Source organism: Drosophila serrata, unplaced genomic scaffold (genome assembly GCF_035046125.1).
Source record: "Drosophila serrata isolate PLE 108 unplaced genomic scaffold, ASM3504612v1 contig_359, whole genome shotgun sequence".
NCBI classification, from domain to species: Eukaryota; Metazoa; Arthropoda; class Insecta; order Diptera; family Drosophilidae; genus Drosophila; species Drosophila serrata.
In genome coordinates this window covers 1356861-1379697 of record NW_028257257.1, presented here as the reverse complement: position 1 = coordinate 1379697, position 22837 = coordinate 1356861, and the positions used below count along the sequence as shown (strand labels likewise).

Genomic DNA, 22837 nt, shown 5'->3' with positions numbered 1-22837 from the left:
AAATCTAATCACAATTATTTATTACACAAGCCCTACCTTTTACTGTGATTATTATTTTAAAAATATAACTTCTTATTTATTTTTATTTATTCATTACATCTTTTCGGTGTTATTTAATGCACGCCACCTGGCCACATTGCTTTTGATAACATTGTTCGGCGTATTGTTTGGATTAGTTTCGTATTAGTTTATATAGAGCCCGACCGAGCATGCAATGTGGCGATTTCAGTCGCTGATAAGCACTGGGACCCCGCATCACTCAACCTCCGACTCCCACACCCAACGTCCGCGATGACTGCCACCAAGAAGCGCCTGAAGATCGTGGCCGCCGCTATTCTGACTCTGCTCCTCCTGGTCTATCTGTACAGGGCGGTCAGAGTGTCGGCTGGCGGGATGCCCTCCTTTTCGGCCGGCGAGGAAGTGCAGGCCCGCTGGCCCCCCACGGAGAGTTCGCTGCAGCGAAGCCTGCAAATGGCCTACGAGGAGCAAAGCTCCATGATCCGTGAGCAAAAGGAGGAGCTGCAGCGCACCCGGGAACACTTGGCCCAGTTGGAGGAGCAGATCCGTAGTCTGCAGACCAGCACGCCGCGCAAATACCAGAAGGTCAAGTACCTCAACTACAAGAACAGGAAGCGAATTCTCATTACTGGCGGAGCTGGCTTCGTGGGCTCTCACCTAGTCGATGATCTGATGGTTCAGGGTCACGAGGTCATTGTGGTGGATAACTTTTTTACGGGACGCAAGCGGAATGTAGAGCATTGGCTGGGGCACGAGAACTTCGAGCTGATCCACCACGACATTGTGAATCCACTGTTCATCGAGATCGATGAGATATACCATTTGGCATCGCCAGCCTCACCGCCCCACTATATGTACAATCCAGTTAAGACCATCAAGACCAACACCATGGGCACCATTAATGTGCTGGGCCTCGCTAAGCGCGTAATGGCCAAGGTGCTGATTGCCAGCACTTCGGAGGTCTATGGAGATCCCACAGTGCATCCGCAGCCGGAGACCTATTGGGGCCACGTGAATCCCATCGGTCCGAGGGCCTGCTATGACGAGGGCAAGCGCGTCTCCGAAACTCTGAGCTATGCATATGCCAAGCAGGTGAGATTAAATAATGTTATATGGCATATATATATTTGTGTCCCTATATCTCTGTATCATAATAACTTACAAAGCCCTTAAGTTTGTGATTCCCTGGCCATATTATCAGTAGGTGACTGTTTCATGTTTGAATTTCATCACCTTCTTGTTTTCTGGGCGGAAAATAGGTTCATAATCTAGAAAAGTCCCAAAGTTGAGACATAAACTGGTACAGGGGGTGCCATTGGTACACAAGTACACAATTCTTGAAGAAATTATATCTATGACACCCCCAATAGATTTATATTATTTTAATTTCGCAATTTATAACAAATAATCAAACATTATTAACCAGATAATTATTCTTTCTTTCGTTATAAATATAAAAAAAAGTATTGATAAACAAGCAAGTAAAAAACAAGGTTACATTCCGTACAACATCAAATCAAACCGGCAAATAAAAGATATCTAGCTGATATCCAGAACCATAGCAGTTCTTTCCTGATTCCATTTGCAGTCAGGCATTAAATGATCTCAATTGGAATGCCATTAATTGGTGCTCTCCGCTTGAACGCTTTGCTTGTCACGAGATAAGATTTCCAATCTCCAAGTAGCTGAACACCACAACATAATTTCCAATCGAACTAATAGCTCTTCTGTTTTGCTTTCTGTGTCTTCTTTTAGGAAAAGGTTCAAGTGCGAGTGGCGCGCATCTTCAATACGTATGGACCCAGGATGCATATGAACGATGGCCGTGTGGTGTCCAACTTTATACTCCAGGCACTGAGAAACGAGACCATCACCGTGTACGGAAATGGCAAGCAAACCCGCTCCTTTCAGTACGTCTCTGACTTGGTGGACGGACTCATAGCTTTGATGAGCTCCAATTATACACAGCCGGTAAATTTGGGTAATCCCGTGGAGCAGACCATTGGCGAGTTTGCGCAGATAATCAAAAAACAGGTCGGCGGACCAAGTGTGATAAGACAAACGAAGGCCATGGAGGATGATCCGCAGCGTAGGAAGCCGGATATAACGCGTGCCCGCCACTATCTTCAATGGGAACCAAAGGTACCGCTGGAGACGGGCCTACAGAGGACCATCGCTTACTTCCGCAACGAGCTGGCACGCAGCGATCGCTTCCAGGAGAGCTCCAACAAGTACTTTGATACGCCTTAAGTCGGTTTTAGCTTTGATGCAACGTCTCTAGTCTGCAAAATGTAAATATGACCATCGATAGCACTAATTGTAAGCCTGTTTAAGACCACGTGAAATCTTCAAAAGCATAGTTCATCTTTTTGTATAGTTAAGTTTAGGGAGTTGGGCAGCAGCCGCGTTCAAAGTTATAGCACTGAAATCTGTATACAAGAGGCCTTAGTTGTTTTAAATTGTAATTTAAAAAATAGTCACAAATCACTTTATACAACATTTATTTCACACACAAAATACCACAAATTATTAAATACTTCGACATAAAACTTTGGTAAGAAACACAAAACAAATAATTAGTACAGAATTATATTTTTGTATACAGATCAAAATCATTTCTTTAGTTTAATTTATTCATTTGTAAGATTATACATGACTGCAGTGCTATTTCTTTGACCGCGCTTGTACCAAAAGGTAAATAACACTGGGAGAGGGACTGGAAGTGGGATAAAATGTAACTAACAATCCTTCCTATATACATAGAAGATACTACTACTAAAAACTTAGTGTATGGTTCGAGCCAATGAGAGTTGAATTGAACAAATGCGACACACCTGTCCACAAACATTTATCCAGTGCAAACCGACACACGCTCGCCCCCGATTCTAGGTGTAAGTAGGGTTTGGTTTTTCAGTTTTTGTGTAGTTTGTAGACCCATTAAAAATCCAGAGGTTCTTCTCTGCAAACTAATATTAAACCCGACCGGTATTTTACTATCTATGTACATGGCTTATCCTACGCTTAATCTACGCTATGACTATATTTGCACCTATTTGCTTATCAGCTAGATTGGCTGCTCCGCCCACATCTATTTTTTCACCTAGCCAGCGGCTCTAGCATCTCCAAAAACAGTTTCTTCATGGTGATAACCTCGTCCCGTGCAATTCCCCGCCAGAATCGTCGCAGGATATCGTCCGCCTGCCGCAGTGATGGGAGCAGGAGTAGCAGCTGCTGCTGGTGCGACACAGCCGACGAATGACGCAGCAGATAGACGACATCGTTCAGAGAATTGAGAATCGTGTCGCGGAAAGCACGTAGTGAGCTCTGATCATCCAGCAGAATGTCGCAATTGGCCAGCAATAACGCCTTCAACAGAAAATACTCCTCCCTGCGCGGCGATATCCTCTCCATGCGCTGGGCTATCTGCACGCAGTGGTAATAGAACTCCGTATATCCGCATTCTTTGGCCAGCAGCTCGTCCATCCAGACGTCCGTGGCGAAGCAGAGTTTCCCGTTGAACGGAAGCGATCGGAAGGTCAGTTGCAGGGTTAATATCTCCGCCCACGACACCTGTAGCAGCTTCATTTGATCGTTGAGCGGTAGATCGATAAAGCCTGGTATTTGCTTAGCCCAGCCAATAACGCTGACCAGTTCCTTGTCGTAGATGTCGCTCAGCACGCTTAGTATCTCATTGGGATCGTTGTGGTTGTTGTTTTGGAAAATGCAAGTCCCATTGGGTGGTGTGACAGCCGAGACACTGCTAGACTCCAACTTAACGCTGCCCGATGAGGAGGAGGCCTCATCGTTAGCACTAGTCGTCGTCGTCGTGTGCACCTGCTGTTGCTGTTGCGTCTGGACGCTCAGTGCATCCGGCTCGTACGAGTTCAGGACTTCCAGTATCTTCACATCACACAGCGAGGTTGTGTTGGACTGGTAAAGCAACTGCATCGTCTGGTATGAGTTGGAGACTGGATTGCGCCGATACTTCTGCCTCCCTCCTCGAACTCGATCCAATCGTACGCCCTCCTGGAAAGTGAGGAGAATGAGTCGGTTGAAGAAGCAAAGGTGGGACTCCGACTTTTACCTTTAGCATACCCATGAGCAGACACTTTTGGAAGCGACACGCCTGGCAGGCCTTGCGCCTCCGCTTGTTTATCTCGCACTCGTTGTTCGCCGGACAGGTATACTCGATGTTCCCCTGTATGGTGCGCTTGAAGAACGCCTTGCAGGCCTCGCAGCTGGCCACGCCATAGTGGAAGCCACTGGCCACATCACCACACACCAGGCACAAGCGGCGCAGCTCATCCCGTACGGAGCCGGATCCAGTTGCGGCGCTGGTATTGCTGGCATTTCCTCCATTGGCACTATTTACACCTCCTCCTCCTCCCCCGCCGCCGCTGGTACCGCTGCCTGTTCCACCACCCTTAAGACTATCGCCATCATTGCTCAGCGAGACATTGTGCAGATCACAGGACAGAGAAGTGGTAGAGCTGCAGAGCTGTCTTTCCGGTGAAACCGATGGCGAGGACTTCATACCGTTGCTGCTGCCCTGCGTGGTCGTTGTCGGCTTCGAACTGGGACTGAAGCAGGAGGCTCCGCCGCCCGCGGAGGAAGTGTCCACCTCCTGCTTGATGTGCAAGATGCTTACGCCGTCAGACATATTCGAGCGTTGGCTATGTTGTGGAAGAAGAGGGATTGTTATTAAAGAAACACTTGAAAATATGGAAAAGTAACTAATTGCAAAACATTTAAAGATCCCAACGAGCACTTTTAAATTAACTCTCAGTTTTTGAACAATACATGGATCCGTTGGACAAAAAATATTCTCCAAAGAGCTTTTTTAAATTCCAAAGTATTATTACAACAAGAATTGATAAATATAAAAAAACAAGCAATTAAAGGGCTGATACTGTGGGAAACACTTAAAATTTCGCCAAATCACCGCGCGACAGAGATAGCATTCGCTAAAAGTCAAATAGTACGAGCTGCTAAACAGTGGTTGCAGTTGCTCCAACCCGGGGGACACTGCGAATTCTAATTGTGCTTATCGGTGCTAGCTGGAGATTTGCCTACTGTGCGGACTTGGCGTACGAAAGCTGGTCACCGGAATGCCTAATGAATGCAAAATATAATTGTAATTGTAATTAAGCTGGGCTACAAAAACAAAAACGGCGCCGTGCAATGGGTTTCTGGTGGCGATCCCCAATTCCCGCTCTCTCGTACCCTTCTCCTTCGTAAAACTTCATCGTTGGGCGATGGAAAAGTACGGAACAGAACTAAACTGGAAGTGAACAGCGCACACGGAGTGCGATAACGGTACTGTGCGTGGAGTACCTTCCCTGGCTAACGGTACTACAAATCACGACGCACAGAGCTGACGCTGATAGCAAAAGACGACAACAACAAATTCAAAACGGAAGAGTAGTTAGGAAGATCGAAAAGAAAATGCCCTTTCCAAAGTAGAGAAGGTATCACATATGGGGTATACCGCACTAAATATATCATATTAAATACCCAGCATAATACTTGGCAAATTCAAATAACTTTTCAACGACTCATTTGCAAAAGAGAATATTAAAATGTACAATAAATTCCCAATAAAAATCCGCCCCAGTAAAGAGCGCCCAAAAAATCACACCACCCCATTGGTTAGGGTATAAAACGCGCGCTGGCGAAGACAATGGGGGGCAGTAGTTGTGTGTAGAGTAGCAGACAGCGGACGACGACGTCGACCAGGTTGCAGATGAAAGATAAGCACTGTCTGCTTATCAGCCGCCTGGCGATTAAGGCCCAAGGTGGGCCTGTCCGTATCTGTTTACATACTTACATAAAGTATTTTGAGGATCTTTGTGTAATCAGCAGCGCTACTACTTCATGCGATTGGCAACATCAATACATATTGGTGTTGGCCTCCGCGGTTGTCTGTGTGTCTGTAGTATTTTGGTTCGATTCGAGCACTTTGTTATTGCTTTTGTTGTCTGTCTGCATCTTTCGAAATTCGAGTTTTGGAACTGCTCTCCGGCGCTCTGAAGTTTATTTTTAATAATTTGATCAATCTTTTTAGCTAGGCAGCGTGGCTTTTATTGCTTTCGAGTGGCGATTTATTTAATGCATTTTCCATAAGAATGTGCGATGCAGACAGCATCTGCATCGATTTTGTGCGTCCGGATCGGGATTTAGCATTCGGAAAGGCACTGAATGTATTTTGATTGGGGGCACGTCACATTCTTTGCGTTTTTTTTTATTGGCTACAGCCTGTATTTGCCGGATTTAGTAGATTTATTTGCATATTAGGAAGATTAAAATGTAACTTTACTTTTTTTATTGTGAACCAGGGATAGCGAGCACTGCGACTAGGGATGTGACAAATTTACAATATCGATATTTTTACAAAATATATACATATAGCGATATTTTTTTTGGAAAACGTGTAAGGGCTGGTTAATGCTCCCCATATGAGGCTTTATTGCGGTTATTTTCTGCGATTATACATTGTTGAGCATGCAGTCAATAGCGAAAAACAGCAGGAGGCGACGAAAATCGTGAAAAAGTGGTAATTTCATCGTTAAGTCTGGCAGCACCAATGTCTTGACCGCCTTTAACGTGACCAGCTGCAGTGAATGGTTATTCTCTTTTCTGACGTATTTTAGGAATTCAGAAAGGACCACACTGCAGATTGTAAAAGAACTAAAATTGCAATTTTAAAAACAAATTGTGAGTTTCACTCGGGAAATGTGCAACTAAAAGGCGTTGGGTTGACGGGCAATCGACGCAGGTCACCAAACACAGCAGCAGCAGGCAACCAGAAAGGCGTGTGGGTGGCATCAAACAAAGGGGCGAATCAAAACAAAAACAATTGCGCGACAAAAAATTCCAAATATCATTAAATATTACGTAGCTTCAGTTAGTTAAACGCTGTAAGGCCAATAACAACAACTCGAGTGCGGTGTCCTGCAAATAGTTAAACGGTCGAACCAGAGGCGAGAAGCGCAACAAAGAGGTAAAAATAAACGATTCCCAGTCACGTAGGATTCGCCAGTGTGCGTGTGCCTCTGTGTGTGTGTGTGTGTGTTTTGTTTGTTGTTGTTGCTTTTATCAGCAGACCCATGCCCAAATAGTGTACACACATTCGCACTCCCACACATACACACCTCGCGCAAAGTTTGTTATTGTATTTATTAACATATTTATTTCTCGTCGCTCGCCCCACGCTTTGTTTGCGCCATTCGCCATTCCGTAATGCGCAATCCGAGTTGCCGTGCGGATCGGTGTTGCAATACCGCAGAAAAACAGTCGAAATTCTAATCTTTGTGTCCTCCAATCTGTTGCAGGATATTCAGCACCTCCCCATCCGACACCCACACTCACGCACGCACACACATACGGCCACCATGATGAGCCTGCTCGGTCGCACCGACGTGGATGCGGGGGAAGTGTTTGTCAACTTTAACCAGAACATAACGTAAGCAAACGGAAAACATACTGTGGATGTTGGTAAAAAGGGACAAAAGAGAAAGGGTCTTAAAGCAACGGAGCTCTTATGCTCCTGGAGAATGGACAGTTTATTATAAATTCTATGGAGACAATTTAATTTAGAAAGCCACGTAATTGATTTCATTGAAATTAAAACGTGTTTTCAATTAATTAATCTTATAATCCCTAGAACCCACCACGTAGAAGACAAAATATTTAAAAAGTAATTTCATTTAATAACAGCTCTTAGTTACTGTTAAATATTAAATTTGGAAATATAAATTAATCATTTGATAATCTCTTTACCCTTTCTCTTAAAACACTTGCTCCCTTAATCATTTCCATTAATGTTTATTTATTATTATTGTAGAATTCTTTCTAATATTTCTTAATCCGCCACAGTTCTCTGGCCGTAGCTACGAGCGGCGGCTACAGTCTATACAGTCTGGGCTCCGTGGACTCGACGCTGGACAAGATCTACCACACAAAGAGCGATGAGCTGCTTCTTATCGAGCGACTCTTCGAGAGTTCCCTGGTGGCCATCGTTTCCCAGAGTGCTCCACGGAAGCTGAAGGTGTGCCACTTTAAGAAGCAGAGCGAGATCTGCAACTATTCGTATGCAAACTCGATTCTGGCGGTGAAATTGAACCGCGAGCGCCTGATTGTATGCCTGGAGGAATCGCTGTACATCCACAATATTCAGGACATGAAGGTGGTGCACACCATCCGGGATACGCCATGCAATCCGCAGGGTCTGTGCGCCCTCTCCTCATCCTCGGAACACTGCTATTTGGCCTATCCGGGCAGCGTGACCGCCGGCGAGGTCCAGATCTTCGATGCCATCAACTTGCACGCCAAGACCATGATCCCCGCCCACGATACACCGTTGGCTGCGTTGGCCTTCAGTCCCTCTGGCACGGAAATTGCCACGGCCAGCGAGCGCGGTACTGTGATTCGGGTGTTTAGCTCCCAGGATGGCAGTCGGCTCTTTGAGCTGCGACGCGGTCTCAAGAGATGTGTGTCCATTGTTTCGTTGTCGTTCAGCACGTGCGCCGAATATTTGGTATCCAGCTCCAACACGGAGACGGTGCACATCTTCCGGCTGGATCGAAGCGCCACAGAGACGGCCGAGGGCCATGGTGGCAAACAGTCGAGCGACGACTGGATGGGGTAAGCGGTGTTGGATTTTACTCTCTATTTCTGTTTCTGCTTTTGTTTTTTCTGTAGGTAGTTTTTTGTATACTTACTGTGCGGTTAAGGCCAAAAGTCAATGTTTAAGGTGTGGGGTGTTCCTGTACACAATCGCTATTGATGTTTAAATCATTCCATCTAAATCTAGTTTAATCCATTTCGTCATTCATGGACTTACTTGGCTTTTTAGAAGCCGAATTTAAAAGACACATTTATTCACACTCTGATGTATCTATAAACGTTGTTATGCATTCACTGATCCATTCACATGTCCTAGAAAGTATCTTTTTATATAAATTTAAGTCAACCAAAATGAGATCATTGATGATATTTAAAATTCGAGAGAGAAATCTTAACTAATTTAATTTTTGAATGTGAATTGTAATTATTTACTTATCATTTTAAATTCCAATTCATTTAGACATGTTCAATATTTAACGGAAAGCATTGATGTGATTGAAAATCTGAAAGCAACTGGAATAAGTATAGGATACTTTTGAAATTGCATGGAATATCGAAGCAATCTTTGGGGGATTCTTTTTATCTATTTTCTTTAGTAGGACCTTTAATGATTTTTAAATTGTTTTCTTTCGTTTCTCGTCGTGTGTGGCATTTTGACATTTATCTATTTTTCTTTTCTTTCATTTGCGAAACACCACCCGAAACACGAAACAACCAAACCAACCACCTCAACAACAACAACCACAACTCGAACCACTCACCAAAATCTACTCTCTCATGCAAGTTACTCGTTTTTTAGATTCTTGAGCAAAACGGTCACCAGCTACCTGCCCACGCAGGTGACCGACGTGTTTAGCCAGGGACGGGCGTTCGCATCGGTTACTCTGTCGGAGGCGGGAGTTCGCAGGATGTGCGCCATAACCACGATACAGAAGCAGCTTAGGTAAGTTCTTCAACACATTTATTGGGAAATGTCATAAAACTAATTCCCGAAATTTTCCATCACCTTTGCAGACTGCTAATTGCCTCGCAGGATGGATACCTGTATGTGTATTCCATACCCGCTGTTGAGGGCGCAGAGTGCCAGCTGATAAAGAGGCACGACCTGCGAATGGAGGATCACTATGCCATGGATATCAAAGGTGCTTAAACAGATTCGCTTCCCGCAAACACACCTCCACACACTCCACACATTCACACACAACATCCCCAAACAAAAAACCCACCACCAACCGAAACATATTCTCTAGTTGATTCACCTCAAACTTTAGGCCTTAACAGTGGCGTGAGCATTGGCGGAGCAGCAGGCATTCCGCCGGGTGGAGCAGGCAGTGCCGGAGGTAGCAGCGATGGCAAGTCAACGGCGGCGGCTACAGCCTCGTCTGGCGGCGGTGACAAGCCCGGTGGCTCCTATGCGTCGGCCGTGAAGGGAGACGAGCCAGCCGGCGGCGCCTCCAACTCCGCCTAGAAGGATGAAGAGATGCAGAGATGTTGGTAAAACGAAACTCACTCCTCAAAGTACTAAGGACGATGATGCTAAAGTGATTGCGATGATGCTTGGCGACTGGCGATGACGACGATAGTGATGATTTAGCGACGGTGGCTCTGTGGCGTCAAGCGTATTTAAGTAAATAAAAATAGGTCATAGACTTAATTTAGATCTTAACGTTGTCAGCGACGATTCTTCCTCGTTTTTTGTACCAGCAACGGCAACAGCAACAATTCCTTTGTACCGCCTCTTCCTACCCTCTACCCCCGAAGCAATTTTTTAGTTTTAAGCCCTCCCTCCTCCGTTCGGATTAGGAAATGCTTTTTGTCATTACACTCCTAAGTTAGTTGTTAAATAATTAATTTAAAGTGATTTATATAGATTTTCTTTGATATTTTGAGTTGCCTGCCTTTTTATATCAAAATAAACAACGGCCTTTGCAAATTACATTTATTTTTGCATGTATATGTTTATTTTTGCCTCATCCCTTGACAATCCACCGAATCCATCGATCACGCCTGGCTATTGTTTTCAAATCAAAATATCTTAGATTAAGTGAAACCCATACTCACATGTATTTAATCTTCAATTAGAAATCAAACATTCAGAAAAACGACAGACGAGAGTGAAAAAACACACAAAATTCGAAAATATCGGCGAGTGCGCGCAATGGAGGAACAATTTTCGGCATATATGATATAGGATATATTTTGTACAAAGTCAAATATTTTAGAACATAATATATATAAAAAAAGAAAAGAAAACACATTTACAAACGGAACTCATACGCTACTTTATTGTATTCAATAAATTATTTGAATTAAAACAAAAGCTTCTTGCGTAGTTCAATATATTTATCAATCGAAACTAGTTAACAAGATAGAGGTTACCTTAGAAAACAATATAATTTTGAGCGAATCTATTAAAATTATTGGTTTCCTGCCAATTACATCGTCTATATATATATTTCGAGAACTGTATTTGAAAATTCCAAGCTTTTAAAAAGGGCGCCAACGGAAATGTTCTCAATTCCATAATTCCACTTTCATTGCAATTCTAGTGCGGTGGTATTTTAAAAATTTAGATAAGCGGTCACTTTGCTCTCGTGTAAACAAAAATAAGTGGTTTAGTTCTTTAATCGAGTGTTTTTAACAATAATTATGGAATTTTCCGATCTAGTTGCCTCTGAACAAATTCATCCAGATTGGGAAAGCTCGGGGCAAAGGCCGCTGCAAGAGTTATGCCATGTAAAACTAAAAAAAAAAAACTGATCTGTAAGTTATGGTAATACAATCAATTTATAAAGATATAATTCCTATTGTTGCATTTCAGGAAAATGTGCAGATGTAGCCTTTAAAATATTTGATAGCCCTCAAGAACTAATCGTACCCATTGCCGAAATGATATCCCTGGTTACAGGGCACCAAGTTTCAGTTTTCAGAAGGGCATTCTTTTCCCAAGAACATTTGCCGACCTTGCTTAGAGGATGCACTAAAGCCGTTGGAATTAAGCGGACGTACCAAAAAAGCCACGAGTTCTTCTGTCAGCTCTTAAGAAACACGTCCTCGCCCATGCGAAGCAAATGTCTTACGTACAAGAGTTTCAAGCATCCGCATTGTCCCAAGGATTTTACGTTGACTTATCATAAGAGGATTATTGTAATTCAGAGATATAATTTAGAAAATTTTAAGAAGTTTTTATAAAATCTGTAAGAAAACAGATAACGATTTGTTATTTAGTCTAGGATACATGCACATGCCGATGCGAACAGCATTCGGGTTGCTTTGTTTGCCTTTTCTGTCTAACTCTTGGTTTTCTTGTAAGGCTCCTAGCGTGACAAATGGTCACAGCAGTCGTTGTCTCAACGCTCAACACATCACATCACACAATTTCAATGCAAAATTTTCCAGTCAAGCAAAAAGTTACGAAGATAGTGCCTCTTAAATATAAAAAGTTCTGAAAAATAGTTCATAGCCAAAGTCAAAATATCCGAAAAAATTCTAATTTTGGGAGATCAAAATCGAAAGAATTTAAGAGGATTTGAACTTTCTCGGTAAGTAAACATCAAAGATGGCCAAGCACCTAAAATCAAATTCGAGTAATGCTTTCTAGACAAAGCATTTGTTTCAGTTGAACAAGCAAGAGCGTATCGAGTTGATCTCCGTAAAACTTTTTTAAATATTGATGAGCATTTATTCACTACGATTCTAAATCAAATTTAACTCATTTTGAATTTTACTTCAGTTTTATTAGTATTAAGCTATTGTTTTCTATAAGCGCTGCCATACACGGGCTCCAGTTATCAAACTCTTCTTTACCAAGGGTAAGTGGAATTCACAGATTCTTCTCCATAGTTTTCTGCTTTGCTTATACATTGCAAGAAAAGCCTAATGACAGGGACTTACCGACGCGCCATACGTACATTAATTGAAAGGCTTTTTGTTGGTGTTTATTTAAAAGTGATTCTTCGCTGTTCACTTTCACTTCGGAAAATCACCTTCGCCGTCGTTAATCTCCCGGTCTCGTTCCTCACGTGGACTTCCTCGTGCCGGCCTGCAACCAAAAAATCATATTCAGGAAGAATGTGCTCATAGGCAGCGAGTAGTTTAAAAGTCGGTTATGCACATTAATTTTTAAATTCGGACAGTGTGGCCACAACTCTGAATTTTTAAATACTACCACATTTTTCGTAGTTTTCTAGTGAGATTACCTTTCTGAAAGGCGACCACACTGCCTACTGTCAAAGAAAGAAAAATTCACCTTAAAAGTTTTAAAAGCCAATCGACGACAGCAGAAGCAACTACAAGCAGAAAAAAAGTGCGGAAACAGTTAAATATTTCATCAGTTTGTGAATAAAAGATATTAAGAAAATAATATATAAGAACGACTCATCAGAAGTAAGTATTCAAGAAATGAATAGTTGCTTTACCGTATTAAAAGGCAGTAAAAAAAGGTGCAGAAGTGCAGTTCAAGGTCTTCGCTCGGGTTTTTTCTCTTATTCAACCTTCTGCGTAATTCGAAAATTGTAAATTGGCACGCATTACCTATTTCCCATTGAATTTTCTTCAAAACAAAAACATATTTATAAATAAGACTTGCGTGTTTATTGTTTTTTCGCCAAGATTTATTGGCAATTGTGAAATACGCATTGACGCCATTAGAAAATTCGAGACACTTAACATACATGCATATGTGTGCATATGTACATACATACACAGGCATTCAGATTTCATTGGTGAGTCAGTTTAACTAAATGCGACGACTTAGTTTCTACGTTATTAAGTTAACGCTAAAATTTAAGGCCACGACAGAAAATTTTCAAATTGCAATTGCTGTGACGTCAGCAGTGGATACATACTAAAAATAGGTGTACATGCATTCGATGTATGCATACACGGATACACACATACACAGTGACAAAGCAGCGGAACAAAGGTTTCTCAGTTTCCCTTGTTTCTTCGTTTCTCCGTTTCTCTTTGTTTGGTTAATCGAGAAGGGGAGAGGCAAACCCGAAATGAAAGCACTTTGAACCCACAGCAGGCAGCAGGCTTTGACAACTACGTTTTCACCCCTGGGTCTCCCTTCTCAGAGTCAGCCTGAAATTTCAGTAATCGTGTGATTTTCTCCCAGGCTGATCTCTGTAATCTGATCTGCTTTCTTACTAATTTTCCAACTATAAATTTTTACTCGCAGAATAATCCGAAATGCAGATCTTTGTGAAAACCTTGACTGGAAAGACCATCACCCTGGAGGTGGAGCCTTCCGACACCATTGAAAATGTGAAGGCCAAAATCCAGGACAAGGAGGGAATCCCCCCAGACCAGCAGCGTCTCATTTTCGCCGGCAAACAGTTGGAGGATGGACGCACTCTGTCCGACTACAACATCCAGAAGGAATCTACCCTGCACTTGGTGCTCCGTCTCCGTGGAGGAATGCAGATCTTCGTGAAGACTCTCACTGGCAAGACCATTACTTTGGAGGTGGAGCCTTCCGACACCATTGAGAACGTGAAGGCTAAGATCCAAGACAAGGAGGGAATCCCCCCAGACCAGCAGCGTCTCATTTTCGCCGGCAAACAGCTGGAGGATGGACGCACTCTGTCCGACTACAACATTCAGAAGGAGTCGACCCTTCATCTTGTGCTCCGTCTCCGTGGAGGAATGCAGATCTTCGTGAAGACTCTCACTGGCAAGACCATCACCCTAGAGGTGGAGCCTTCCGACACCATTGAGAACGTGAAGGCCAAAATCCAGGACAAGGAGGGAATCCCCCCAGACCAGCAGCGACTCATTTTTGCCGGCAAGCAGCTAGAGGATGGACGCACCCTGTCGGATTATAACATCCAAAAGGAATCTACTCTTCATCTTGTGCTCCGTCTCCGTGGAGGAATGCAGATCTTCGTGAAGACTCTTACTGGCAAGACCATCACCCTAGAGGTGGAGCCTTCCGACACCATTGAGAACGTGAAGGCCAAAATCCAGGACAAGGAGGGAATCCCCCCAGACCAGCAGCGTCTCATTTTTGCCGGCAAACAGCTGGAGGATGGACGCACTCTGTCCGACTACAATATTCAGAAGGAGTCGACCCTTCATCTTGTGCTCCGTCTCCGTGGAGGAATGCAGATCTTCGTGAAGACTCTTACTGGCAAGACCATTACTTTGGAGGTGGAGCCTTCCGACACCATTGAGAACGTGAAGGCTAAGATCCAAGACAAGGAGGGAATCCCCCCAGACCAGCAGCGTTTGATCTTCGCCGGCAAACAGCTGGAGGATGGACGCACTCTGTCCGACTACAACATTCAGAAGGAGTCGACCCTTCATCTTGTGCTCCGTCTCCGTGGAGGAATGCAGATCTTCGTGAAGACTCTTACTGGCAAGACCATTACTTTGGAGGTGGAGCCTTCCGACACCATTGAGAACGTGAAGGCTAAGATCCAAGACAAGGAGGGAATCCCCCCAGACCAGCAGCGTTTGATCTTCGCCGGCAAACAGCTGGAGGATGGACGCACTCTGTCCGACTACAACATTCAGAAGGAGTCGACCCTTCATCTTGTGCTCCGTCTCCGTGGAGGAATGCAGATCTTCGTGAAGACTCTTACTGGCAAGACCATTACTTTGGAGGTGGAGCCTTCCGACACCATTGAGAACGTGAAGGCTAAGATCCAAGACAAGGAGGGAATCCCCCCAGACCAGCAGCGTTTGATCTTCGCCGGCAAACAGCTGGAGGATGGACGCACTCTGTCCGACTACAACATTCAGAAGGAGTCGACCCTTCATCTTGTGCTCCGTCTCCGTGGAGGAATGCAGATCTTCGTGAAGACTCTTACTGGCAAGACCATTACTTTGGAGGTGGAGCCTTCCGACACCATTGAGAACGTGAAGGCTAAGATCCAAGACAAGGAGGGAATCCCCCCAGACCAGCAGCGTTTGATCTTCGCCGGCAAGCAGCTGGAGGATGGCCGCACCCTGTCGGATTATAACATCCAGAAGGAATCTACCCTGCACTTGGTGCTCCGTCTCCGTGGAGGAATGCAGATCTTCGTGAAGACTCTTACTGGCAAGACCATTACTTTGGAGGTGGAGCCTTCCGACACCATTGAGAACGTGAAGGCTAAGATCCAAGACAAGGAGGGAATCCCCCCAGACCAGCAGCGTTTGATCTTCGCCGGCAAACAGCTGGAGGATGGACGCACTCTGTCCGACTACAACATTCAGAAGGAGTCGACCCTTCATCTTGTGCTCCGTCTCCGTGGAGGAATGCAGATCTTCGTGAAGACTCTTACTGGCAAGACCATCACCCTAGAGGTGGAGCCTTCCGACACCATTGAGAACGTGAAGGCCAAAATCCAGGACAAGGAGGGAATCCCCCCAGACCAGCAGCGTCTCATTTTTGCCGGCAAACAGCTGGAGGATGGACGCACTCTGTCCGACTACAACATTCAGAAGGAGTCGACCCTTCATCTTGTGCTCCGTCTCCGTGGAGGAATGCAGATCTTCGTGAAGACTCTCACTGGCAAGACCATTACTTTGGAGGTGGAGCCTTCCGACACCATTGAGAATGTGAAGGCCAAAATCCAGGACAAGGAGGGAATCCCCCCAGACCAGCAGCGTTTGATCTTCGCCGGCAAGCAGCTGGAGGATGGGCGCACCGTGTCGGATTATAACATCCAGAAGGAATCTACCCTGCACTTGGTGCTCCGTCTCCGTGGAGGAATGCAGATCTTCGTGAAGACTCTTACTGGCAAGACCATTACTTTGGAGGTGGAGCCTTCCGACACCATTGAGAACGTAAAGGCTAAGATCCAAGACAAGGAGGGAATCCCCCCAGACCAGCAGCGTCTCATTTTCGCCGGCAAACAGCTGGAGGATGGACGCACTCTGTCCGACTACAACATTCAGAAGGAGTCGACCCTGCACTTGGTGCTCCGTCTCCGTGGAGGAATGCAGATCTTCGTGAAGACTCTTACTGGCAAGACCATTACTTTGGAGGTGGAGCCTTCCGACACCATTGAGAACGTGAAGGCTAAGATCCAAGACAAGGAGGGAATCCCCCCAGACCAGCAGCGTTTGATCTTCGCCGGCAAGCAGCTGGAGGATGGCCGCACCCTGTCGGATTATAACATCCAGAAGGAATCTACCCTGCACTTGGTGCTCCGTCTCCGTGGAGGAATGCAGATCTTCGTGAAGACTCTTACTGGCAAGACCATTACTTTGGAGGTGGAGCCTTCCGACACCATTGAGAACGTGAAGGCTAAGATCCAAGACAAGGAGGGAATCCCCCCAGACCAGCAGCGTTTGATCTTCGCCGGCAAACAGCTGGAGGATGGACGCACTCTGTCCGACTACAACATTCAGAAGGAGTCGACCCTTCATCTTGTGCTCCGTCTCCGTGGAGGAATGCAGATCTTCGTGAAGACTCTTACTGGTAAGACCATCACCCTAGAGGTGGAGCCTTCCGACACCATTGAGAACGTGAAGGCCAAAATCCAGGACAAGGAGGGAATCCCCCCAGACCAGCAGCGTCTCATTTTTGCCGGCAAACAGCTGGAGGATGGACGCACTCTGTCCGACTACAACATTCAGAAGGAGTCGACCCTTCATCTTGTGCTCCGTCTCCGTGGAGGAATGCAGATCTTCGTGAAGACTCTTACTGGCAAGACCATTACTTTGGAGGTGGAGCCTTCCGACACCATCGAGAATGTGAAGGCCAAAATCCAGGACAAGGAGGGAATCCCCCCAGACCAGCAGCGTTTGATCTTCGCCGGCAAGCAGCTGGAGGATGGGCGCACCCTGTCGGATTATAACATCCAGAAGGAGTCGACCCTGCACTTGGTGCTCCGTCTCCGTGGAGGAATGCAGATCTTCGTGAAGACTCTCACTGGCAAGACCATTACTTTGGAGGTGGAGCCTTCCGACACCATTGAGAACGTAAAGGCTAAGATCCAAGACAAGGAGGGAATCCCCCCAGACCAGCAGCGTCTCATTTTCGCCGGCAAACAGCTGGAGGATGGACGCACTCTGTCCGACTACAACATTCAGAAGGAGTCGACCCTGCACTTGGTGCTCCGTCTCCGTGGAGGAATGCAGATCTTCGTGAAGACTCTCACTGGCAAGACCATTACCTTGGAGGTGGAGCCTTCCGACACCATTGAGAACGTGAAGGCCAAAATCCAGGACAAGGAGGGAATCCCCCCAGACCAGCAGCGTTTGATCTTCGCCGGCAAGCAGCTGGAGGATGGGCGCACCCTGTCGGATTATAACATCCAGAAGGAGTCGACCCTGCACTTGGTGCTCCGTCTCCGTGGAGGAATGCAGATCTTCGTGAAGACTCTCACTGGCAAGACCATTACTTTGGAGGTGGAGCCTTCCGACACCATTGAGAACGTGAAGGCTAAGATCCAAGACAAGGAGGGAATCCCTCCAGATCAGCAGCGTCTCATTTTCGCCGGCAAACAGCTGGAAGATGGACGCACCCTGTCCGACTACAACATTCAGAAGGAGTCGACCCTGCACTTGGTGCTCCGTCTCCGTGGAGGAATGCAGATCTTCGTGAAGACTCTCACTGGCAAGACCATCACCCTAGAGGTGGAGCCTTCCGACACCATTGAGAACGTGAAGGCCAAAATCCAGGACAAGGAGGGAATCCCCCCAGACCAGCAGCGTTTGATCTTCGCCGGCAAGCAGCTGGAGGATGGGCGCACCCTGTCGGATTATAACATCCAGAAGGAATCTACCCTGCACTTGGTGCTCCGTCTGCGCGGAGGAATGCAGATCTTCGTGAAGACTCTCACTGGCAAGACCATCACCCTAGAGGTGGAGCCTTCCGACACCATTGAGAACGTGAAGGCCAAAATCCAGGACAAGGAGGGAATCCCCCCAGACCAGCAGCGTTTGATCTTCGCCGGCAAGCAGCTGGAGGATGGACGCACCCTGTCCGACTATAACATTCAGAAGGAGTCCACTCTCCACTTGGTGCTCCGTTTGCGCGGAGGAATCCAGGCTTAGGCTGAATACATTTCCAAATAAACACAAGATTCTATGCACCTACTTTTCAAATCTCACAATCAAGACAACAAGCAATAGATAACAGATTTCGGAGGGAGGCCCATTCAAAATTCTAAATTCCAGTACAGACCTAGATTACTTCTTTAGTTTATCCTTTACCTTATATATAAATCTAAATTCACCTTTCAATTCACAAATACACTATCCAAATAAATTGCATTTGTTAATTAATTTTTATTTATTAAATTTAGTATTTTTTTGAGGCTTAAATGTGCCTGGAAATCAAGCTGAAAATACCGAAATATACCAACTTGCTTTGCGTGGCAGCCCTGGCTTGTAGGCATGCGTTAGTGCATTTTCTCTATTTACGTTTCACCAAATAAATATTTTTGTTTGCAAATTAAATTGTTAATAATGGCGAAATTACTGCAGCGCGTGGAAGTTACATTGCGTAGCCTTTACGTTTTCAATTCCAGCTTCGGGGAGCGTGAAGGCGAGGTGAGTTTAGTGGTTTCTATTGGTCAGAAACGCCCCTAAATGAGTAAATATTTGCAGGAACACAAGAAAATTTTGTTCTACCACCCGGATGACATTGAATTGAATACAAAAATCAAGGATGTGGGACTTAGTGAGGCTATCATACGGTTTACAGGGTATTTAATGGACTTTGGACTCTCTTGGAAGCAATACTAAAGATTGTGCTTTCTTCCAGGACTTTCAGTTCGGAAGACGATTGCCAGGCTTTGCACACCCAGAAAACCACTCAACTGTTTTACCAGCCCGAGCCAGGATATTGGATGGTAATGGTGCTCAATGTGCCAAAGGAGGTGCGCCTGAAGGAAGGCGTGGAGGTGAACGACTACCGAGGAGCGGAGATCTCAGACAGGATCTACAGAGCGATCCTAAGGCAGTGCTATCGAATGTTTCGCCTGCAGCACGGTACCTTCGCAGCACACGCAATCGAGGAATCGGATGCCGAGAAGCGAAGGGAACTGCTGTCGCAGGAGCTGCGCTGTTTCTCCCAGAAGTATCTCATCCGGGATATGAAGGATCTGGCCCACTGTGATATCATTGACATGCTCCATTCCATACAATATATGCCGCTGGACAAATCCCTCTTTCTGCGAGCCCAGAATTTTGGAATGCTTGCCGAAACCTTTCCGGTCATCAAGCAGACAGTTATGCTCTACCAGGAACAGATCCTTTGCGGGGGAAAGCTGCAGCCGGAGGATCTCTATAGCCTGCACTCGTATATAGTGCAAAACGTCCTGAAAAGAGAAGAAAGCAGCTCTACCTTGGCTGTGAGCCCCTCGCTCAAGCAGAGCATCAGTGAGAGCCAGGTGCCAGGATTTGTGCGGCAACTAGATGAAGGGGATGAGGAGACGGCGCTGGAGCATCCCCTGAAAGTCTATGTCAACGTGGAGAAGCAAACGAAGACGTACTACCTGCTCATCTATCGTGTCCTCCACATTACCCTTTGTTTGTTCTTGGACGGTGGGTTTGAATCCATTGTTTAATTACTTTCAAGAGCTTTTCTTTTATGCCCTTCCAGCTGACCAACCTGCCCCCAAACAAGAGCTCTACGATGAACTTAACGCATATTTGAGGGGCCAATTGACCTCGCTGGCCCGCGATATAGCCACCGAGCTGAACAAGGAGGCGGTGGGCTCAACCGGCGGTCAAGATAACACAAACGGCAGCAGCAGCGGCGAAACGGCAGCTAAGTACTTGTTTATTAACGAACAGAGCCTGCAGCATCATACGAACATGCAGCGTCACCTGCCCCAGGGGATACCTCGCAACGTACTAAGCATCATTGCGGACCTGGCCAATTCCAGCGGAAAAGCGGACAATCTGGACAGTGCGCCTGCCGAGGAGCTGCAGGTGAAGACCACCAACGATTACTGGATTGTCAAGAGGCGCTGCAACTTCCGGCAGTATTATGTGATCCTGTGCAACAGCAAGTTCACCCTGCTAGACGTGACCCAGGAAGCAAGGCGGATTTTCGAGCAGGAGCTCACAGATGATGTATTCTTTGACAAATAAAGAGGAGGATCAAATACAGGATGGGGGTGCGCCAATTATGGGTTCTGGGTGGCCCATTACCACCCCGCTGCCAGCAGAATCGGCAAGTGGGCGGTCGAACATCCGAGTTTGGGTTTCAAGCCAGCACCGCCCCAGTGTCTGAGGCATCGTTATACACGCTGTTCGATGAGGAGGAGCTGGTCGTCGCAGTTGTATTGCTACCGTTCTGGGATCCACTGATTTTCACAATGTATATTCGACGGTTGGACATGCAGATGCTGTAGTAGTACTCCTCGTAATCGATGGTGATCCGTTCGCAGCTGCTATTCGCCATGAAGGACTCGTCGATGCTGGAATTAAAACGTAGCTGTATTAAACAAAAGAATGACATATTTATTAGACAGCCCACCTCTCGGTGAGATTGAGCAGTCCCATTATCACATTAGCGCTGCGCTCGTCATTCTTCAGCTCCCCGCCTGATTCCAGAACAGCGCCGTCGTCCTTCAGTACCAGGTAACCAATTTGATTAGGCACAATCGATCTTTCCTTGTCCATTGCTCACAAATATTTTACTTTATTTATTTATCTTTCCCACACCCCAGGCTCAGTGTGACCAGTTGGATTATTTGGAAAATGAACACAAACGAAAATGGCAACTGGTCCCACCGAAAGAGAAGATTTTAAATTCATTTGCATACTTCTTGGGTGTACTATATATTGCCAAGAGTATCTAGCATACTTTTATGCGGTAGGACGAAATGCACAAGATTCACCTACTGCTGGCTTCTGTTCGCCTGGTGCATGAAACCCAGCAGTTGGCAAATTTGTAGTGCAAACGATCGGCTCTCGCCCAATAATAACAAGAAAGGAAAACAACTTTCTGAAGCCGAAATTGCAGTTTGCAATTGAATTTTAGGAAGTATATGACTTTTAAATGTACATATGTGTCTTCTTGGTATTAATCAATATTTGTTGTGTAAATTAATACTTTTCAAATATCATAACTAAGCCTTTCCCATGCTAGTTTTAACAGTGTTAACAAATCTGCATACTAGGTTTTAAAATTAAAAAAATGTACATTTTTTGTCAAATTTTTACAATTTTAACAATGTTACCCCTTATAAAATTTTGAAAAAATTTCAAAAGTTTCATTTTTTCCCGGATATGGCTAGATCGATTCGGATATTTGTGCTAATCAAGAATATATATGATTTATAGGGTTGGAAACGATTCCTTCACTGCGTTACAAGCTTCTGACAGGAATTGTAATACCCTTAAGTTAAGGCTATTCATTTTGAGTTTTGAGATATACTTAATACACTTTAAATTAAAATTAAGTAATAGGGTCCATGACAATAAGGGAAAAATTAGAAAATAACTAGGCATATATTGGCATGGTTAAGTAATTGTTATTATCGAAGTGAGCTTCTTCCTGGTTGTCCAGATCTATTCCATTGGTCAGGTAATATGTTTGGGGTCGAAGGGTATGCACTATCACTGCCACTATCACTATAGATGTAAACACCGGGGAGGCCGCGGACAGACTGAGGGCCGCGCGAAAGCAAAGCCTCTATTTATAGAGAATAGAGAAAGTGAGAGCGGGGGAGAAAGAGAAATGCAGAGAGTTAGAGAGAGAGTTATTTCTAGAGGTAGGCGCAGAGAAATTGAGAGAAAGAGAGCTCTACAGCTACACAGAGAAAGCTAAAGGTAGTTCCTATCGCAGCTATATGATATAGTCATCCGATTTTAATAAAATTTAAACCAAAATTATAAAATAATACAAAATGGCTTTATCTCAAATAAGGTGAAAATAAAAATTAAAATACCCAGCAAGGGTACAATAATGATAATAAAAATAATACTATCTGCAGATTCAGATGTCGCCACATCTTTTTTGGAAGCTCCTTAAAAAATCAAAAATCAAAATAATACAACTTCCCCCAGAATACAATTAAATTAATGCAGTTTTTTGTTTTTGGTTTAAAAACTGTTATATTCTTATACTGTTTTACATTTAGCATAGAATTTCAAACACACATACACACACTGAAACTGATGCCGACTGAATTACAATGCATTTTATTTAATTCTTTTCTTTTATTTTCTTTTTGTTTATTTAGCTTAAATAATTATGAATTTCTCGCCTGCTTGTTTCCACTTAATTGTTCTCCCTCTT

General features: G+C 44.9%; 6 protein-coding genes across 18 annotated transcripts; 4 read left to right on the top strand and 2 right to left on the bottom strand.

Moving 5' to 3' along the window:
• The first annotated feature begins 12 nt into the window (after positions 1 to 12).
• On the top strand, positions 13 to 2995 carry Uxs (UDP-xylose synthase). Its single transcript, XM_020953862.2, has 2 exons — positions 13 to 1110; positions 1774 to 2995. The coding sequence occupies exons 1-2, from the start codon at positions 292 to 294 to the stop codon at positions 2266 to 2268; spliced, it is 1314 nt and encodes a 437-aa protein (XP_020809521.2). The 5' UTR covers positions 13 to 291; the 3' UTR covers positions 2269 to 2995.
• ERR (estrogen-related receptor) lies at positions 2971 to 6398 on the bottom strand. Of its 4 annotated transcripts, none has more exons than XM_020953861.2 (3): positions 5846 to 6398; positions 4103 to 4691; positions 2971 to 4044 (listed from the first exon to the last, which is right to left on the bottom strand). In XM_020953861.2, exons 2-3 carry the CDS (start codon positions 4676 to 4678, stop codon positions 3115 to 3117), a joined length of 1506 nt encoding a protein of 501 aa, XP_020809520.1. In that variant the 5' UTR covers positions 4679 to 4691; positions 5846 to 6398; the 3' UTR covers positions 2971 to 3114. The 4 variants fall into 4 exon arrangements, with proteins under 4 accessions (XP_020809520.1, XP_020809519.1, XP_086694907.1 ...); XM_020953860.2 differs by lacking the exon at positions 5846 to 6398 and adding an exon at positions 5242 to 5380; XM_086838781.1 differs by lacking the exon at positions 5846 to 6398 and adding an exon at positions 5092 to 5111.
• Positions 6399 to 6608: 210 nt separating this feature from the next.
• Atg18a (Autophagy-related 18a) lies at positions 6609 to 10579 on the top strand. Of its 5 annotated transcripts, none has more exons than XM_020953874.2 (6): positions 6609 to 7018; positions 7350 to 7480; positions 7894 to 8661; positions 9428 to 9586; positions 9658 to 9785; positions 9915 to 10579. In XM_020953874.2, exons 2-6 carry the CDS (start codon positions 7410 to 7412, stop codon positions 10109 to 10111), a joined length of 1323 nt encoding a protein of 440 aa, XP_020809533.1. In that variant the 5' UTR covers positions 6609 to 7018; positions 7350 to 7409; the 3' UTR covers positions 10112 to 10579. The 5 variants fall into 5 exon arrangements, with proteins under 5 accessions (XP_020809533.1, XP_020809534.1, XP_020809532.1 ...); XM_020953875.2 differs by having other exon boundaries at positions 6613 to 7018; positions 9443 to 9586; XM_020953873.2 differs by having other exon boundaries at positions 6637 to 7018; positions 9443 to 9586; positions 9894 to 10579.
• A 1404-nt stretch (positions 10580 to 11983) lies between these two features.
• Positions 11984 to 18867, top strand: Ubi-p63E (Polyubiquitin-63E). 6 transcript variants are annotated; one of them, XM_086838777.1, is made up of 3 exons: positions 11984 to 12185; positions 13826 to 15708; positions 16165 to 18867. In XM_086838777.1, the coding sequence occupies exons 2-3, from the start codon at positions 13837 to 13839 to the stop codon at positions 18634 to 18636; spliced, it is 4344 nt and encodes a 1447-aa protein (XP_086694903.1). In that variant the 5' UTR covers positions 11984 to 12185; positions 13826 to 13836; the 3' UTR covers positions 18637 to 18867. The 6 variants fall into 6 exon arrangements, with proteins under 6 accessions (XP_086694903.1, XP_086694902.1, XP_020809540.2 ...); XM_086838776.1 differs by having other exon boundaries at positions 15937 to 18867; XM_020953881.2 differs by having other exon boundaries at positions 13826 to 18867.
• A 121-nt stretch (positions 18868 to 18988) lies between these two features.
• Ccz1 (vacuolar fusion protein CCZ1) lies at positions 18989 to 20700 on the top strand. Its single transcript, XM_020953888.2, has 4 exons — positions 18989 to 19134; positions 19192 to 19289; positions 19349 to 20130; positions 20189 to 20700. Exons 1-4 carry the CDS (start codon positions 19051 to 19053, stop codon positions 20680 to 20682), a joined length of 1458 nt encoding a protein of 485 aa, XP_020809547.2. The 5' UTR covers positions 18989 to 19050; the 3' UTR covers positions 20683 to 20700.
• On the bottom strand, positions 20639 to 21252 carry Lamtor4 (Late endosomal/lysosomal adaptor, MAPK and MTOR activator 4). The gene is made up of 2 exons (XM_020953890.2): positions 21071 to 21252; positions 20639 to 21011 (listed from the first exon to the last, which is right to left on the bottom strand). The coding sequence occupies exons 1-2, from the start codon at positions 21214 to 21216 to the stop codon at positions 20798 to 20800; spliced, it is 360 nt and encodes a 119-aa protein (XP_020809549.1). The 5' UTR covers positions 21217 to 21252; the 3' UTR covers positions 20639 to 20797.
• Between the last annotated feature and the right edge of the window lie 1585 nt (positions 21253 to 22837).